This window comes from Chenopodium quinoa, unplaced genomic scaffold, assembly GCF_001683475.1.
Source record: "Chenopodium quinoa cultivar QQ74 unplaced genomic scaffold, ASM168347v1, whole genome shotgun sequence".
NCBI lineage: Eukaryota > Viridiplantae > Streptophyta > Magnoliopsida > Caryophyllales > Amaranthaceae > Chenopodium > Chenopodium quinoa.
The window spans coordinates 1,737,353-1,755,792 of NW_018744662.1; the positions used below are offsets into that span (position 1 = coordinate 1,737,353).

General features: G+C 42.5%; 2 protein-coding genes across 4 annotated transcripts; one reads left to right on the top strand and one right to left on the bottom strand.

Annotated features, from left to right (window-relative positions):
- Window positions 1-265: 265 nt before the first annotated feature.
- On the top strand, window positions 266-2,833 carry LOC110701962 (aspartyl protease family protein 2-like). 2 transcript variants are annotated; one of them, XM_021879585.1, is made up of 2 exons: window positions 266-572; window positions 738-2,833. In XM_021879585.1, the coding sequence occupies exon 2, from the start codon at window positions 794-796 to the stop codon at window positions 2,468-2,470; it is 1,677 nt and encodes a 558-aa protein (XP_021735277.1). In that variant the 5' UTR covers window positions 266-572; window positions 738-793; the 3' UTR covers window positions 2,471-2,833. The 2 variants fall into 2 exon arrangements, with proteins under 2 accessions (XP_021735277.1, XP_021735276.1); XM_021879584.1 differs by having other exon boundaries at window positions 267-572; window positions 754-2,833.
- Window positions 2,834-3,908: 1,075 nt separating this feature from the next.
- LOC110701963 (probable nucleoredoxin 1) lies at window positions 3,909-6,961 on the bottom strand. Of its 2 annotated transcripts, none has more exons than XM_021879587.1 (2): window positions 6,556-6,961; window positions 3,909-5,616 (listed from the first exon to the last, which is right to left on the bottom strand). In XM_021879587.1, exon 2 carries the CDS (start codon window positions 5,528-5,530, stop codon window positions 4,112-4,114), a length of 1,419 nt encoding a protein of 472 aa, XP_021735279.1. In that variant the 5' UTR covers window positions 5,531-5,616; window positions 6,556-6,961; the 3' UTR covers window positions 3,909-4,111. The 2 variants fall into 2 exon arrangements, with proteins under 2 accessions (XP_021735279.1, XP_021735278.1); XM_021879586.1 differs by having other exon boundaries at window positions 3,909-6,426.
- Window positions 6,962-18,440: the final 11,479 nt, after the last annotated feature.

Genomic DNA, 18,440 nt, shown 5'->3' on the forward strand with positions numbered 1-18,440 from the left:
GATCAATTAACACGACTCTAATATTGATTAATCTTACACACATAAATCGTACTTGTAACAATACAACACTAGGTGAATTAGGGAACATAGTCATTTATATACTACAAGTAGCAAATCTCCAAAACGCGTTTATAAAAATAATAATATTATTATTACTTTTATCTATGTGGTGTTCTTCATTTTGACCAAGAAATTGGAAATTTCAACGGTTTGAATAACCCACCTTATTCTTATTAATTGAATACTGAAATCATATGTTTGGACTAACCCTTTTTCCTTTTCTTACTACTACTTCTTTCTTTCCTATATCTTTCGTACTCATATTTTTTAATTTAAGTTCAATCTTTTTATAGTTTCTTTCTCATTTCCCACTTTTCTCTTTCCTCAACTTTCAGCTTCAAAGAGCTGAAATCTCGTAAATTATTTAATTTTTTTCATTTTTGATTGGAAGTTTAATTCTTTTGGAGTTGGGTTTTTGTTGATTCTTGTTTCCCACTAAACAAATCAAGGGATTTTAATTTCTAGGATTTTTTTTTTTTTTTTTGCTCAAAGTTCTGTCCTTTTTTCCCCAGGTTAGTTCAATTTCTGCTAATTTTATGCTACTGTGTTACATTTATTAAAATTTTATGGAAGTTTTATTGTTGGTTTGTTTCTGTTTTTGCTATTGTTATTGATTTCTTATGTTTTTTTGGGTGAATTTGTGTTTTTATATTGAGAATTGCTTCTAAATCTTGCAGCAATTTGTTGATGCAGGGGGATTTTCTCTCTTGTCAGAGAAAAAAAGATCATCCTTATGGTTTCCAAAGCAATATATACCGCGATTTTAGTCCTAATTTCATATTTGATTCTAGCATCAAGCTCTAGTATTCATGATCACAACCCTTTTAATTCGAATGGCTCGTTGCTCGAAATGCCTGAACACAACTTCAATACAAATGTCAATGTCAATACTGTAATCTCTTCAGGTTCGGGTTCGGGTTCAGGCTGCAGCAGCAGTCTGTCTGCTTCTCAGAATCACAGCAATGCAGAATCAGAAGAAAGGGTAGTTGTCAGTCATGAGAATGATGAGGGAAAGCTAGAGAAATTGGAGAAACAACCACATTTAGTGAAACTCCCTTTAAGACACAGGACAGTTGGGGAGGAGGGTAGGAAGCAGTCTGTTATTGAGTCTACATTCAGGGACTTTAACAGAATTCAGACTTTTCGACGAAGGATTACTGAGAATAAGAATCAGAAAGCGAATTCGAGGCTTCAGAATCATAGGCAGTTACTTGAAGAACAGCCTGCAAAAGAGCCTGATGTAAGTGTGTTGCAAGGGCATCTTGTGGGCAGTTTGAAATCCGGGGTTAGTCTTGGTTCAGGAGAATACTTTATGGATGTATATGTAGGTACTCCTCCTAAGCATTTTTCGCTGATTGTTGATACAGGAAGTGATCTCAATTGGATACAATGTGTACCTTGCTATGATTGTTTCGAGCAGAACGGGCCTCATTATGATCCAAAGGATTCGTTGTCGTTTAAGAATATTAGCTGCCAAGACCCTAGGTGTGATCTTGTTAGTTCACCTGATCCTCCAGTGCCTTGTAAAGGTCGAAACCAAAGCTGTCCGTATTTTTATTGGTATGGTGACAGTTCGAACACCACAGGGGATTTTGCCCTTGAGACTTTTACAGTGAACTTGACATCTCCAAATGGGGATTCAGAGTTTAAGAAGGTGGATAATGTAATGTTCGGTTGTGGACATTGGAACCGCGGTCTCTTCCATGGAGCTGCAGGGTTGTTAGGACTTGGAAAGGGGCCGCTGTCATTCTCCTCTCAGTTGCAATCAATATATGGACATTCGTTTTCATATTGTTTGGTGGACAGAAATAGTGATCCTAGTGTTAGTAGCAAGCTGATCTTCGGGGAGGATAAGGATCTCTTGAACCACCCGGAATTGAAATTCACTAAGCTAGTAAATGGTAAAGATAATCCAGTTGATACCTTTTACTATGTGGAGATAAAATCGGTCTCAGTTGGAGGTGAAATGTTGAACATACCAAAGGAAATGTGGGATTTCATGGAGGATGGTGGTGGTGGAACTATTGTTGATTCAGGAACCACTCTCAGCTATTTTGTAGAACCAGCTTATGATGTCATTAAATCCGCGTTCATGAAGAAGATCAATAAGTATCCATTGGTTTCAGACTTCCCTATCCTAAGTCCTTGCTATAATGTATCTGGGGTGGAGAATAATGATCTTGAGATGCCTAGTTTCAGAATTCAGTTCAGTGACGGCGCTGAGTGGAACTTTCCTGTTCAGAATTATTTCATAAGGATTGATCAGGAGGTGGTGTGTTTGGCAATGATGGGCACGAAAAGATCAGCCTTTTCTATAATTGGAAACTATCAGCAGCAGAATTTTCACATGTTGTACGACACTAAACGATCTAGGATAGGATATGCACCTACAAGCTGTGCTGATGTCTGACAGAACATTGCAGAAGAGCATATAAATTTGGTCAGTTAGAGAAGGAATTTTTTCACACATTTTGGGTTAGAAAGGGGCAGTAACTCTTTATTCCTTTTCTCTAGTTTGTTGTATTTTCATCTTCTTTTTGTAGATTTGGGTGGTTGTTCTCTTTTATTCCAGGTTAGATACTTGAAAATAGGTCCCTTGCAAAGTTCATTTAATTTATATACTGGAGAACAGGGAATATCACCTGTCCCATGAAATGTACACATCTCTTTATATGTTTTTCGGCGACTTATGTACAGCATCTATCTCCCATTCTCCCCCTCCCTGATTTCAGATTAACTACCGAAACAAATCTATATAAGAAGAATTTGTGTTCATGAAATTTGAGTAACCTATTGTACCTTCATGTGCTTATTATCAAATTTGATTCCATGTTTTACATAGATGTAAACCAAATACTTCAATAAGGGGTTTAGAAAGTTCTTTAAGAGACTCCGAAAGCCAAATTTACCCGTCTTTGTCCCTTTGTACCCATGAAAAATGAAGAGACTCTCGTTAAGTAACATAATGGTTAGATTTGTAGAAATTTTTTGTTACTGTTGCAAAATGTTTGACCAACGACCCTTGAAAAACCAGCACATTATCTGCTCTCCACGGGCAAAGTCAGCAACCTGAGGAGCAGCAATAGCAAAACTAGCAACCACAGCAGCAACATCACCAGCAATGGCTCAGAACGCAGATTTCTTCAAGTAATGGAGTGACCAGTGTAAATAGGGGGACACTTGACTCATGGTATTTTGGGTTTCATGAGGACTGACTGCAATCTATGAGTTACATTGAGAGTCCAATTGAGGATGATAATAAGCAAATGATTATCTTTGAAGTTGTTATTTAATTTTTTTTTATTTCTCACAATTCTTGCACATAATTTGAAACAGAAAAAGGGATGTAGTATACTGATGATATAATACCAGATTCTAAAAAAAACAAAGGGGTATTTATTTTGAACTTGAGTATTGTATTAATACAATTAGATTTGTATTAACAAGCATCCTTCCTATGTTGCTGTCAGAAAATAACCTGTTGGTATGCAAAATCTCTACCAGTACTCTGCTAGTCTGCTGCTGTCAGAACACACCCCAACATGCAATTCCATCGTTTTTCATCAAAAAAAAATGTATGAACAAACATCCTAGAGAGCAGCGGATGTAGAGCTAAAGAGGGAGAATAATGATCAAACAGAAGGATAGAGAAAGACTATGTTACTTGGACTCGGATGAAGTGTCAAATTAGACATGGGTGTCCAAGCATCGGACTCGCCCATTTTCTTGAAAAAAGTTGTGTTTTTAGTTAAAAATGAAGTGTCCAAGTGTCGGTGTCGACACGGACACGTAAGGTAAAATAAAAGAGTCCGAGTAACATAGGAAAAGAATAGAGTTCATCTGTAAAGTGTGACTTGAATCCTCTGTTTTATCTAACTGAAATCATATGTTTTAACAACAAACATGAACAATCTTAAAGAGACGTGAGTTCACCAAACCTTAACATTTGACATTGCCCAAATTACAAGTCTTGTTGAAAGGAAATCGAACTAAGGAGCTACATTAACATTTGACATTATCCAAATTAAAAGAAAGGAAGAGTTGTAACTAGTTAAAACCTCATGAAATCTTCACGAAACTGGCACGTGACAAAATCACGTAAATTGAATCCAGTAAACGGAAAATCATTGGTACCAAAAGTGAACGAGGGTAGATCTTCTAGAGTAGGAAAAGCAGAAATCTGACCATTTTGTCCGAATTGAACCAGGGTATCATGAGATTCATACTGAGTGAATAATTTCTTATTTACGGAAGCCGAGTGGTCAAACTCAAACGGGCATACCAACCAAGGCATTACTAAATCATCAAAACCTACTTCTATACCACTAATATCATCATCATCATCCACCCGGCGTAAAAACACCACTTCAAAATCAAATCTCAGTTCCTTCATCTTGTAATACCAGAACAACATATTTTCATAGTACTTAAAATCATAAAGGCAGTCAAGGTAAATCAGTATATACCTTCCTTGGAGTTGAGCCACAGGAATTCTATTATCACCTTGAAGGACAAAATCGCGTGACCCATGGACCAGCAAAGACTCTAAGGTGACTTCTTTGAGCTTTTTCAATTCTCTGTGCACAAGCCCCTTCCTGGTGAAAGGATATCCATCAATTCCATAATAGCTCATGACCTCTTCTCCATATAGATCCACAAATTCACCTCGGGGTCCCATGATTATCAGCTTATCCATAGAAGCGTTGGCTAGCCGTTTGATTCCAAGGCTTACAGAGTTGTCAAAAGACAAACGCCACCAATATATCTTCTTCCTCTTTAACTTAGTATCTATATTCAGCTTGTAAGCCTGTGGATCAAGACAATCCCCAAAGGGCATGTAGACTACCACAATCTCAATCTCCAGATGCTTAGTTATGCATTGTTGATAAACCTCATCAAGCGTGGGAATGAAATTTCCTTTGGCGCACAAGTACAACCCAACAAGCTTTGTGCTAAGTTCTGAGATAGTCTTCACCTCCCGGACACCTGCTGAATTAATTCTGTCAACAACATCAGAGGGCTTGCACTGCAAAAGTAGCTCAAGATTGGATGTAGAGAGACTTTTCAACAATGCCAAGTCTTTTAAGCGAAGCTTATGCCGATGCTCTTGCGTAAAAGGAAAGCCATCAGCTCCATACGACCTCACAAAACTAGGATGTTCATGGAGCAAAACACTTCCATTATCATCCAGAATGAGACAATTACAACCATGATCCAGGTCAAGGTACTTGCATATAAAGTCACGACGTTTTGAGTCGCTGAATGGTACTACGAGACATGAAGCAGGAAATCCTGACAAAAAGTGGTTGAAAACCGCCTCATAATTGACCATTTTATTCATCTTTGCAACCACTACCAGCTCAAAATCCTGTCTCGAGGAATACAAATCGAAACACGTAGTTACTAGACCCTGCACATAGAGTGAAATAGACTCTTCACGGAATATAGGCACGTGATAACAACAAACCATGACGTATTTCCCTTTGAATGTCTCCTCTATCACTTGGACAGATTGGTTACCACCATTTCGATGCAGATAATTCAACTCACCCTTGCCTGATGACAACAAAGATACAACATCAAATGAGTGGCCAATCTGAATGGGACAGGTTTTTTTTTATTCATAAACCACCATATTTATATCATCAGAATACTCAGGTTTGACCAATTTATATTGTGCGGCTATAGGACAACTATCTTCACATAGGGTGGGATGTTTCGCCAATTCGGGGATGACAGGCCACATTGCTTTTATAAGCCTGCTAATTTTACATGGTTGTTCTGGGAGAAGCGACTGCAGATGCTCTATTGCAAGATCACCATGGAGCATAATGTCTTTCTCGACATTGACGAGTAGACATTTAAAACCGGGGCGATCAAGGTGAAGGAAGTCGCACAGCAACTTACGATACTTAGACTCAAACGGTACTGCAAGAGACTGAGGTGGGAAGTCGTACAAAAAATTGAGAAAAGCAACGGGTGAATGGCTTCTTTTCAAAACAACCACCAACTCAAAATCGTCTCTCAGGTAATACAATTCCAAACATGTTTTTATGAGATCATACGGAAAATATAAATCTTGGTCCTTGCACAATGGAGGCATTTCAAAACAAAAAACCAAAACATATTTTCCACGAAGCGTCTCGTCAAATTCAACAAGTTCCCCATTCCTTCGTTCAAGGTTATTCAACTCACGAATACAGGATAACAAACCTTCAACATTAATCTCATCATCACTTAATTTCAATTTTTTTGCTGAAGGACTAGGAAAATCAAGAGTGAAACTCGAATCCATATTAATCCCTGATTTATGAATTAAACATCAATTTGCCCCCAATCTCAAACAGTCATCTCCAGAAAATAAACCTGTTTTACAGGATTTTAACATCAATCACAGAATTGAAAAAGTATTCAACAAGAAATTATATATATAGTATCTATTATTGTGTTGCCAAACAAAATCAAATCGCTTGAAACCGAAACCGAAACCCTAACCTGTGATCCAAGGCTTCTGATGACCTGATTGATATTGAAATCCTAAGCTTTGCTTCAGATTAAAATTGAAACCCTAACCTCAACAACAGAGACGTCGCTGATCAAAATCCCTAATCAATTCGAACAATTCAGGAGTAACCTTCTCGCTGACAAAACACTTGCGATTTTGCGACCTGATTTTGTGGGACGGAAAGGAGAAAGGCGGTGTCCGCGATGATTCTATACGAAGTACTACTTGTATTGTAGAGGATTAGAGAAGTGGTAGAAGTGTCAAAATCGACCCGATACTTGAGAAAACCATCCGTCTCGATTTTGAATTTGACCCGATCTAAATTTAACCCAACAATGATTCGACCTGAGTTGAACTCTAATCAAACCAATTTGAACCGACCTAAACCCAACCCGACCATAAATTGACACGACAAATAACCAATTTGATCTGATATGTTTTTTACCCAAATTGATATTAACCCGACCTGATTTTAACTTGACATCATTTCAAACCAACCATGCATAATTCTAACCCAACCTATGATTTCAAAGACTAGTCTTCTCAAAATAGTCTTAGTTTTATATTTACCTGCTTAACAAGTAATTAGAGCGGCGTGTCAATTTCAAATTGGTTAATTTTCTTTTTAGTTTAGTAATCATCCCCTGTTAAATACGAGTTTGGATTGGCTGCACCCGTCATAGAGGAGTGCAAGTCCACGACTTTTACAAGACCAAGGGGGTTTCACCTCAAAGCCATATGGCAATGATGGGAGTAGCCCTTGAGCCTTATATAGTGGTGGTAACTCGCGAGCTGCTACGCATACACTAGGTGTATGTGTAGCCCTCATACACTTCCAAAAAAAACACAACACCTCACCATCTACCAAATAAAAGAGAGGGAAATTATGGGGGGGGGGGGGGGGAATTTCAGCCATTTACCGCCAAACTGGTATATTAGGGGGGAGAAATGCTTTGGCGCTAATGCTAAAAGATCGTGGGTCTCACCTTTCCCACCCACTTTCATCTTCAATTTTTTTTTTAAAAAAAAAATCTTAAAGGAAGCCATTAACATGGCAGCTTTTCCGGCCAAGTATTTTAAATTTTTTTTTTTGTTGTTTAATAAAATCACTGGTGTTCAACAATGTATTTCATATTTTTGATGTTCAAGATCCTATTGTTCAATATTTCATTCTCCACACTCCATCTATAGTAAAACATCTTTTATGTAATGTTATAAAATCAATGAACTATACTGTTGTAATTTCAATTTTTATTATTGTTATCGTTTTTTATAGTCCGACAATAATCTTCGTGGTTGTTTAATTTGAATCTTACAAATATATTGTGTTATTTAAATTTAATTATTTGGTTTTGACAAACTTCTGGAATTGTACAATTCTGGTTAAAATTCACTATTTGGTTCGACGAAGAAGAAGAATCGAAATCTACGTGATGTTAAAATGTTTATATTAATTTAATAACAAATACAATTTGAAAGTATCTTGAACACTATATATTAGTAACTTGATAATGAAACCTATATTATATGTAGTATAATATCTAGAGTTACTAAACAAATGATGGAAATACTATTAAAAAAATGGCACTTATAAATAACAAAGATAAGATTCGAACTCGGGACTTAAATGCATGGAATACGGTTTATACATTGCAGTTGTAACCAAGATTACGAGATATTACCATGTTAACAAATTGATGCTTTAAATACTTATAGAACACATCGATGTTATTTGCAAACTATAATACAGGTTTCCAATACTGTTTAAATTCATACTGTTACCAAATCACAAACAAATTTATAACCATTTCGTTAATAAGATAATTGAAAATTATTGCCCATTATATGTTTTAATTTCAATTTGAATTATCATAGTTATGGACTACAAATGTTTCAAAGATTGAAAAACATGATGTCTTAATTTCAATTAACATAGTAATTAATAAACTCCAAAAACTTGATGGAATTCAAACACATTATGATAATTGTCGATTTGTGACACGGTATTTCTCCCTATCAAGCAAGCTTTGCCCAAGTAAATCCACCTTAAAATTTAGCTTTGAAATACCTCATGTTTGATTCAACCACCCAATAATACCATGGATAATACTAAAGTTGGAGGGCTCAAATTAAATAGTGAAGAACCAAAATCATTTATAAAATTAACAATTGTAATTTTATAAGTAGTTATCGTTTAATAATAAATGTGATTATACAATTTTTTTTTATACTTTGTTACTTTTTACAAGGAGGTGTATCATTTTTTTCCTTAGGTGAAGGACAATCCAAATTTTTATAATTAAATAATTCATTCACTATTCGTTAGTGATTAGGGGATTTTTATCCACCAATCACCGTCTGACAAGTGGACCAACCAGGTTCCGCCACGTGTCCTTCACGTAGGCCAATAGGAGCCTGCCACGTGTCAATCACAGATACGTCCTCTACGGACCAATTGAGACACGCCACGTGTCCACCCATGCCAAATGGGAAAACCGGCCAACAAGGCCCAATCCTGTTTAGAGGCCCGGTCAGCCCTAGGTTTACCCTAAACCTAGAGAGTGGCACGCTTCTCAAGACTATAAATACTTAATTAATCCTCATTAAGTTGGGGGAGACAGAACAGAAACGTTACGGAACACACTAATAACCGGCTGATCTCGCTAACAAAGCAGATTACCAACATTAAACACTCTCACCTAGAGAGACCTTATTACTTTAATTTCCGCATTAATTACTCCTTAATCAGGTACTAACTTGACCGTTGGAGGCGGAGCTCCCAGGAGTCTCCGTTATTTTGCAGGTACAGGCGTCCGGTTCCAGTCTCGGAATTGTAACTCTCCCGCAGGACATCAGAAGACCCCGAAACATTTGGCGCCGTCTGTGGGGAGAGTACTTCAGAGATGGCATCCAAGTCTGTACCGACTCCTGAAGAGAGGCGTCCCCTAGACGACCCTCAAGTTCAGTCGGACCATGACACCGAAAGTGAATTTGAAGTTGAAACTCATACAGCTCCAGACGGGACCCTAAGGGCCCGACGTACCCGTCATACCGAAAGGAGGGAACGGGAGCATCTTCAAACAGGAAGCGAGCCGGCAGGCGCACCGCCTGTTCGGCAACAGCCGACTGATGGGTCTGCTCCCATCACAAGGAACGAACTCATGACCTTCATGAGGGACTTCAAGGGAGAGATTCAAGAGTTGATCAACAAGAAGCCGCCTGCTTCAGTCAAGGAGCAGTCGGCCAAGAAACCCTCCACTTCACTGAAGAGGAAGCCAGTTCAAGGGCGAGAGGCGACTCCTCATCCTAAATCTAGGAAGCGGGAGCCACCTGCCCTTGATTTCACAAAATTCCGTTATCCTACAGGAAATAGGAAACCGATTCGTCATATTCAGGCGGACGGGTCAAAGCAAACATTCACAGATGCTCGGCTACTGCTAGAGCAGAAGAAGAGTGACCGATTGTCAGAGTCGGCTTCTACTTCAGACTTTCAAGACAGTTTGCGAAATGCCTCGATAAGGCATACTCAGTCGTACCATGAGAGTTAGTCAGGCGGCACCTCCCGTCAGTCCGGCTTTCATAGTGCCCAGGCGGTACCAAACTTACCATTTGTGCCGCAACAGTATTTTATGCAGCCACCTCCATTTGGTGGACCTACAGCAAAAAACGTCCAACCTATGGACTGGCAGCTACGGTTGCTAAGACTTGGTGAACAGCCGTCGGCCTTCTCCAAGGAAATTACTGAAGCCGCTCAGCCGGCCAAAGTGAAAAATGTACTAGTAGGCGCCTATGACGGCACTACTAACCCAGAAGACCATATGATGGCATTCACCAACCTGATGTACCTTCAAGGGTTGGATGATCCCACTTGGTGCAAGTGTTTCCCAGCGACTCTCAAAGGAATCGCACAGCAATGGTTCGGCAACCTGCCGACTGGTTGTGTAAATAGCTTCAGGACGCTTGCCTACTTATTTGCCTCCAACTTCGCCATGAACATCCCTGCGAAGAAAACGACCCTTGATTTGGGAACAATTCAGCAGGGCGAGAAGGAGGGGCTTCGTTCTTACATCAGGCGGTTTAACCTGATGAGAATACAGATTCAAGGGTTACCGGATGAGGTAGCTTATACCGACTTTTTTAGAGGTCTCAAAGACGGGTCTACCTTCAAATTTGATTTAGTTCGAAAAAGGGTGGCGACTCTTCAAGAGGCCTTGATTGAAGCAGAAGCTTATATACAGGCGACTGATCTGTGTACGATAAAACAGTCGGACGGGAAAAGGTTCGACAAAAGAGAAGGACGACAGAAACAGTCGTCAAACAAAGATGAGAAAAGAAAAGAGGTCTGGGCGGCTGATTCCTCTAAACAGCCGGCCCAGAAAAAGAAAAAAGAATTCAAACCATACTCCCCAAAGTATGCGTTTAACAAGGATAACCAGTTTATCCTAAAAGAAATCAAGGGACGGATCTCGATTGAGAAGCCGGTCCCCATGAAAGGTTCTGCAAACAACCGGAACCAAGATAAAATCTGTGCTTATCATGATGACGTTGGTCATCACACCAATGACTGCATCAGTCTCATGCGGTACCTAGACCGCCTGGCTGAGCAAGGTGATCTTGACACTTATGTCAAGAAATCTACGGGGAACACTTCCTCAAAAAAGCTGTCGGCCAAAAATAATCAACAGGCCGACAGCTCCGATACAGATGATGCAGTCGTCTACACCATTGCAGGCGGCTTCTCAGGAGGCGGCCCCACTATTAGGGGCAACAAAGATAATATAAGGCGGTTAGATGTAAATTCCGTTCACCAAGAACGGCCGTCCAAATATACATTTCCTGAGATTGTCATCACTGAAGAGGATATAGGAGGGGTAAGGGGGCCGCATGACGACCCTCTCGTTATTGAATGTAAAGTGGCCAACCAGAGAGTTGGCCGAATCCTCATAGATACCGGGAGCTCCTCAGATCTCATCAGCAGCAAATGTCTGTCGAAACTGAAATATCAGACTGACTGCCTACATCCGGCCTCCCACCCTTTAATAGGGTTTGGAGGAGGAGTCGTCCACCCACTGGGACGAGTAGATTTACCCATTCGCCTGGGCGAAAAAGGGGAAGGACGACACATGGTAGTCCGGTTCCTAGTAGTAGAGGAACTCTCGGCCTACAACATGATTCTGGGTCGACCAACCCTGAATAATTCCAAGGCTGTTATAATCCCGTCTCTTATGTTGCTCAAGTTTGAGAGGGATAATGGAACAGTCGGCTCCCTAAGGGGAGATCAGAGGATGGCCCGAGAGTGCTATCTCTCGGATGTCAAGCCCACTGTTATGGCCACTGGGTCAAGTGGTGAAAAAACAGACCTTGACAATGTCAAGGAGAGTGCGCCTGTTCAAGAAGCAGGCGGCAAAAAGAGAAAGGCGTCCCAGACAGAGTCCGCAAGAAAAGCAAGAAAATAGCAATCATTGGCAGAGGAGCGGCCGGATGAGTTCCGCCCTCAGCCGGCTGGTGAGCATGCGGACCTGATCTTAGACGACTCACATCCTGACCGAACAGTCAAAGTTGGGACGACTGCTCTGAGAAACCTTGGTGACGACTTTCACAACCTATTGAAAGAATACAAGGACATCTTTGCATTCGAAGTCCATGAAATGCCAGGCATTAGTCCTGATCTGGCGGTACATAAACTCTCCATGGATCCGAAAAAGAAGCCGGTACGGCAAAAGAAGCGGAACCATGGCGAAGAAAGAAGTCAGGCGGCAGCCGCCGAAGTTAAAAAATTACTTGATGCAGGGTTCATTCGGCAATGTTACTTCCCAGACTGGGTTGCAAATGTGGTGCTTGTTAAAAAGCCGAATGGCACCTGGCGAATGTGTGTAGACTACACAGACTTAAACAAGGCGTGCCCCAAAGACAGTTACCCTCTGCCTAAAATTGATAACCTGGTCGACTCAACAGCCGACCATGCCTTGATGAGTTTCATGGACGCCTATTCTGGTTTCCATCAAATTCCCTTATGGAAGAAAGATCAGGAGAAGACGGCCTTCGTCACTGATCAGGGGTTATACTGTTACACGGTCATGCCGTTTGGTCTTAAGAATGCCCCGGCTACCTTCCAACGAATGATAAACACAGTGTTCTTTGATCAGATTGGGAGAAACGTCGAGGCATATATTGATGATTGTCAAGACTAAACTTCAGAAAGATCATCTGTCGGACCTCCGAGAAACTTTCGCCACACTCAGGCGGCACCATGTCATGCTCAATCCCAAGAAATGTGTATTTGGAGTTGAGTCTGGGAAATTTCTCGGATTCCTTATCAATCAGAGAGGAATAGAAGCGAACCCTGAGAAGGTGCAGGCGGTCATTGACATGCAGTCGCCTCGTACCATCCGAGAGGTTCAGAAGTTAACAGGTTGTCTGGCGGCCTTGGGAAGATTTCTAAGCCGATCAGGCGACAAATGCCTATACTTTTTCCAGGCAATTAAGAAAAAGGCAAGGTTTGAATGGGGGCCGGATGCTGAGGCCGCCTTCCAGAAATTAAAAGTTCACTTGCATTCCTTGCCGAGGCTGGTCAGCCCTTTGCCCAAAGAGGTTCTCTACATGTACCTGGCCGTCTCTGATCATGCGTTAAGCGCTGTTCTCCTTGCTGAAAGGGACGGCTGTCAGCTCCCGGTCTACTTTGTCAGTCACGTACTGAAAAATGCCGAGTTGAGGTATCCCCTAGTGGAGAAATTTGGTCTTGCACTCTTCATGGCTGTTAAAAAATTGAAGCCCTACTTTTTGGCACATACAGTCGTCGTGTATACAGACCAACCTATCAAGCGGCCGCTGACCATCATGGAGTCGTCAGGCCGAATGATCAAATGGGCCATAGAAATACAGAGCCTCGAAGTTACTTTCGAGCCTAGAAAAGCAGTGAAGGGGCAAGCCTTTGCTGACTTTATTGTAGAGATGACTCGTCCTCCTGACTCTCAAGTTCCAGACCAAGTATGGAAGGTATATGTGGACGGAAGCTCTACTTCAAATGGTTGTGGAGCAGGCGTCATATGTCAGTCGCCAGAGGGCGACAGGTTCGAGTATGCTCTACGCTTCAGTTTTCAGGCTTCAAACAATGAGGCAGAATATGAAGCTTTACTAGCCGGGATCCGCATGTGCAAGGCGGCAGGGGCAAGAAAAATAGACGCCTGATCCGATTCACAATTGATAGTGAGTCAGTACAATGGCGAATACGAAGCAACCCATCCGGCCATGATCAAGTATTTACAGGCGGTCCGACAAGCAGTCAGCTCCCTTGAGGATTTCCATCTGATCCAAGTGCCGAGATCAGAAAACAACCAGGCGGATGCACTGTCAAAATTAGCATCATCCGCCTCCTCTGATACTCCTCGAACTGTTTTTTGGGAAGTAATGGAGAAGAGAAGCATCGAGGAAAACCCTATTGGAATCCTAGACAGAAGCTCAACCTGGATGGATTCAATCAGGGCATATCTGACAAACGGTACACTGCCGGATGATCCTCAACAGGCGGCAGCACTGAAAAAGCGAGCCACCTGTTTTGAAATGATTAAGGGAGAACTTCACAAGAGGGGGTACCTTCAACCCTTCTTAAAGTGTGTTACTCCAGAAAAGGGACGAGAGATACTAGATGATCTTCACTCTGGTTACTGTGCTTCGCATATAGGTGGTAGGATGCTTGCTCAAAGGGCAAGGCGGCAGGGCTACTTTTGGCCTACTTTGGAAGCGGATGCAATGGAGATGGTGAAAAAATGTGACAAGTGCCAAAGGTTTGGCAAACTAATTCACCGTCCGGCTACTGACCTCACTACCATTCACAGCCCACTACCGTTTGCTAAGTGGGGCATGGACATTCTGGGTCCATATACGCCTGCTACAGGCGGCAGAAGGTACATACTTGTTGCCGTTGACTACTTCACTAAATGGGTAGAGGCGGAGGCGGTAAAGGGAATCAAGACGAAAGATGTAATTTCATTCATTTGGAAAAATGTCATCACTCGGTTCGGGGTTCCCATGTCTATGGTTTTTGATAATGGTCCCCAATTTGAGACGCCTGTTATCAAAAGCTGGTTGGGTGACCAAGGAATTGCAAACTACTTTGCATCTGTCGGCCGTCCACAAGCAAACGGCCAGGTAGAAGCCTTTAATAAAATCATCTCAGACGGTCTCAAGAAAAAGATTGAACGAGCAGGCGGCCTATGGGCGGATGAACTACCACATGTTCTCTGGGCCATTAGGACGACTGAAAAAGGGGCGACTGGAGAAACTCCATTCCTCCTAACTTACGGTGCGGAAGCTGTTCTTCCAATAGAACACTACGAGCCGACTCTTCGTGTAATGTTATATGACGAAGAGGCAAACTGGGAAGCCATGCGCCTGGCATTAGACTCACTTCCTGAAAAGAGGGGCAATGCTGTCTTGCGCCATGAGATCTATCGCCTGAGAATGACTAGATCATACAACAAAAAAGTACACAGGCGTCCACTCAACGTAGGGGACTTTGTACTTAGAAAAATGGAAGCAGTTGGTAGGGCTAATGAGTCTGGCAAACTAACTCCCAACTGGGAAGGACCCTACCGAATCTATGAGGAAGTCAGGGACGGTACCTACCGTCTGGAAACACCAGACGGACAATCGTTGCCTCGAACTTGGAATGTAGATAATCTTAAAAAATATTTCTTTTGAATGATGTAAAGTAAAGAGCTACTTAATAAAAGTTTGCACTTACTATTCAATTTTGTATTACGAGGGGCATGCCGTCTGTACCTTTACAGTCGGCTACTCTCCATTGAGTTTTTCACTCTATCTTCAGAGGGGCATGCCGTCTGTACCTTTACAGTCGGCTACTCTCCATTGAGTATTTTACTCACAATACTTAGCTAAAAAGATTAGGGTCTGGCCGACCCTGTGCCTAACAGGCGGCTACCCTTCTTTTATTTAGCACCAACGTCCACCAAGAACTTACCAAGGCCACAGGCCGAATGATCAGACAAGGCGCCAAGCCAACTGATCAAATCTACAAAACTAATACGACCTGTCCCAACATCATAGCAGGCGTCCGACGGCATCCCTCCGGATGAAATTCGTCGCAGAGAGCAGCTCCCTTTTGGGTGGAACATTGTTCTATAAACTAATTACACGGCACCTATACGACTGTCCCCAAGAGCAACCACGTAGCCGTTTTTGAGACAAGGATAACTCTATCACTAACCAAACCAGTGGTAGCAGTTGACATCTGAGTCAGATGACCGCCTGTATTACTTGGGATAAATGCAGGGGGTACCTATTGAGTTAATAGCCAACAAACAATGGCGAATCAAGGGGTCTAGCCGGCCTACGCCGCCTGGTACCTCTACTTCTCAAGCAAAAGTGACGGCGACTGAGTAACTCCAACGTTAACTCATAGTCACTCCCTCAAATTTGGTATGGAACATAAAAGGTTTGAGTCGTCCGCCTGTTTTTAACAAACAGGGGCACTCAAACCCCTATTTCCTACTAGGTAACCTATTGAGTTAATAGCCAACAAACGTTGGCAAATCAAGGGGATCAGCCGGCATCCGCCGCCTGGTACCTCTACTACTCAATCTAGATTGTGACGAAGACTAAGTAACTCCTATGTTAACTTAATAGTCACTCAAACTTAGTATGGAGCCTTAAAGGTATGAGTCGTCCGCCTGTTTTTAACAAACAGGGGCTCTCAACCACTACTCTTGCTAGGTTAACAAATTATGAGTTAAAAGCCAACAACATTGGCAATAAAGGGAAACAACCGGTACCCGCCGCTTGTTATCTCTACCACTCAATTCCTTGGCGACTAGGTAATACTCTATTTACTTGGTCAGACCACTTTCCTACTTGGTTAAAATTACAAAAAGACAGGCACGCCTGCCTAAAAAGGATCCAGACAAAATAGTTCGAATACCGATTGAATAAATGGCCGACTGATCGTCTATCCTGGAAACAGACAACCAGTCGTCCAGGGGCATAGGCGGCGTACTAACTATCCGTACCTGTCTGCAACGTTCGGCCATGTACAACAGTCGGTCTAGTGAACAATGGGATATTAGATATGGAATACTTGGACAAATTTGAAACAAAATAAAAATTCATTAAAAATAAGCCGGTCATTAAAGACCAGCAAAATATTCAAAGCCCCGGCCCCCTGGCCGGGTAAATACAAAGCAAACGGCACGCAGGCCGTGGAAAAAATACATTAAGCTTAAGAAGGGGGCAGCTCAGTATTAGCAGCTGCCGCCTGGTCAGCACTCTTCTTGCTGGACTCGGCTTCAGCTGCATCCTCTTTTGATGCCTTACCCCCAAGTGGCACAAGCGCCACAACCGGCTCCTCCTCCTCCAACGCTTCTCCCAACGCCTCTTCTTCAGCAGCCGCCAGGATCTCTTGATTATATGTTTCCGAACACTGGCGGTACGTTCTTTCCCAAGAGGCAAAGTCGGCATTGGGGAACAGGCGGCCCCAGGTCATGCGCTGGATTTGAGCGGAGTCTTCCATCATCTCCCGGACGAGCTCTTTCTTCTCTTGCTCGGCCTTTTCCGAGAGCTCTTGGGTAAGACTCTTCTCTTGGCTCACCAGGCGTTCTTTTACGCTTGCCAAGGATTTCTCCATGGCTTCGTAAGAGTACATTTTTAGGCGAAGAGGTTTCAGCTCGGCCTTAAGATTTGTGATGGTCGCCTCCAGCTCGTCATTCTTCTTCTGGGCCGCCTCTAACTGAGCCCGAACAGCGGCGGTAGCCTGCGCCTGATAATAAAGAATATCAATGGTCAGTACTTCATTTTGGGCAATTTGAAACATTGCCTTATCACAGTCAGAGGCGGCCATAGCTTTTGCAGCCTTTACCTCTTTGTTCTTCCGATCAAGCGGCTTGCGAAGGCCGTTAACTCGGAGCAGGGCCTAAGTAAAAAAAAAAAAACAGGCGTCAGTTTCCAAACAAAAAAGATAACAGGTGTCCTGGAATTCAAATACTCAAAAAGTATACCTCAGCAAGGACCCCTGCAATCCCATCAAGGTCAAGGGTGCCGACACCCCTGACCGCCTCCCTTTCAGATGGAGGAACTACTTTGATCATGGACTTGGCTACCTCTACCAAGTCAGGCCCCTGAGGGCCGGCTGCATCAAGCGTAAAAAAGCAAGTTAGACCTAGTCAAGAAGGAAGCAAGTGTAAAAGTTTTTACAAGTAATTGTCCATACTTCTAGGCGGCCCCGCCGGAGTTTTAGAAGAAGTGGCCGGCTGCTTCTCAGCCGCCACTGTTTTCCTGGAAGACCCAGGAGAGCTTGTAACAGTCGTCCTCCGGGCCTTGGGGTCCGGCTGTTGCGACGAAGAAGCTCTTGGAGTGCCCGACTGAAAAAAAAAAAAAGTGTTAGTATATGCATAAGACAACTCCTAAAAGAGGAAGAGTTTCGAAGCCTACCAAGGGTGCCCCCTTGTTGGGGGAGTCGGTACAAGACTGTTGCATGAGAGAGGCCCGCAACATGGCCGCCGCAGTCTTGGATGCTGTTATTTTACTCATGGCGTCAGCTGCAAAAAATAAACAGCAAAGTTAGTAAAGATCCTAAGTAAACAAGGCGTGAAAAAACAGAGTATTTGTCAGGCCGGCTACCTCTAGAGCACCGACTGCTGAGGCCACAGGCGGCCAAAAAGTACTCGTCATAGAGCCAGTTAAAGCTCGGGACGCAGTTTAGGGGTACTTGCTCTCGTACCTCTGAAGTAGAGTTCACCCTAGTCTCTACTTTGAAGAGTCCTTTGTCTAGGATCTCTTTTTTAGCCTTTGGGGGAACAGGCGGCATGCTGCGGCCGCCTGCGAGAAGAGGCGGATCCCTATTCCACTTGTTAAAGCGTTTGTT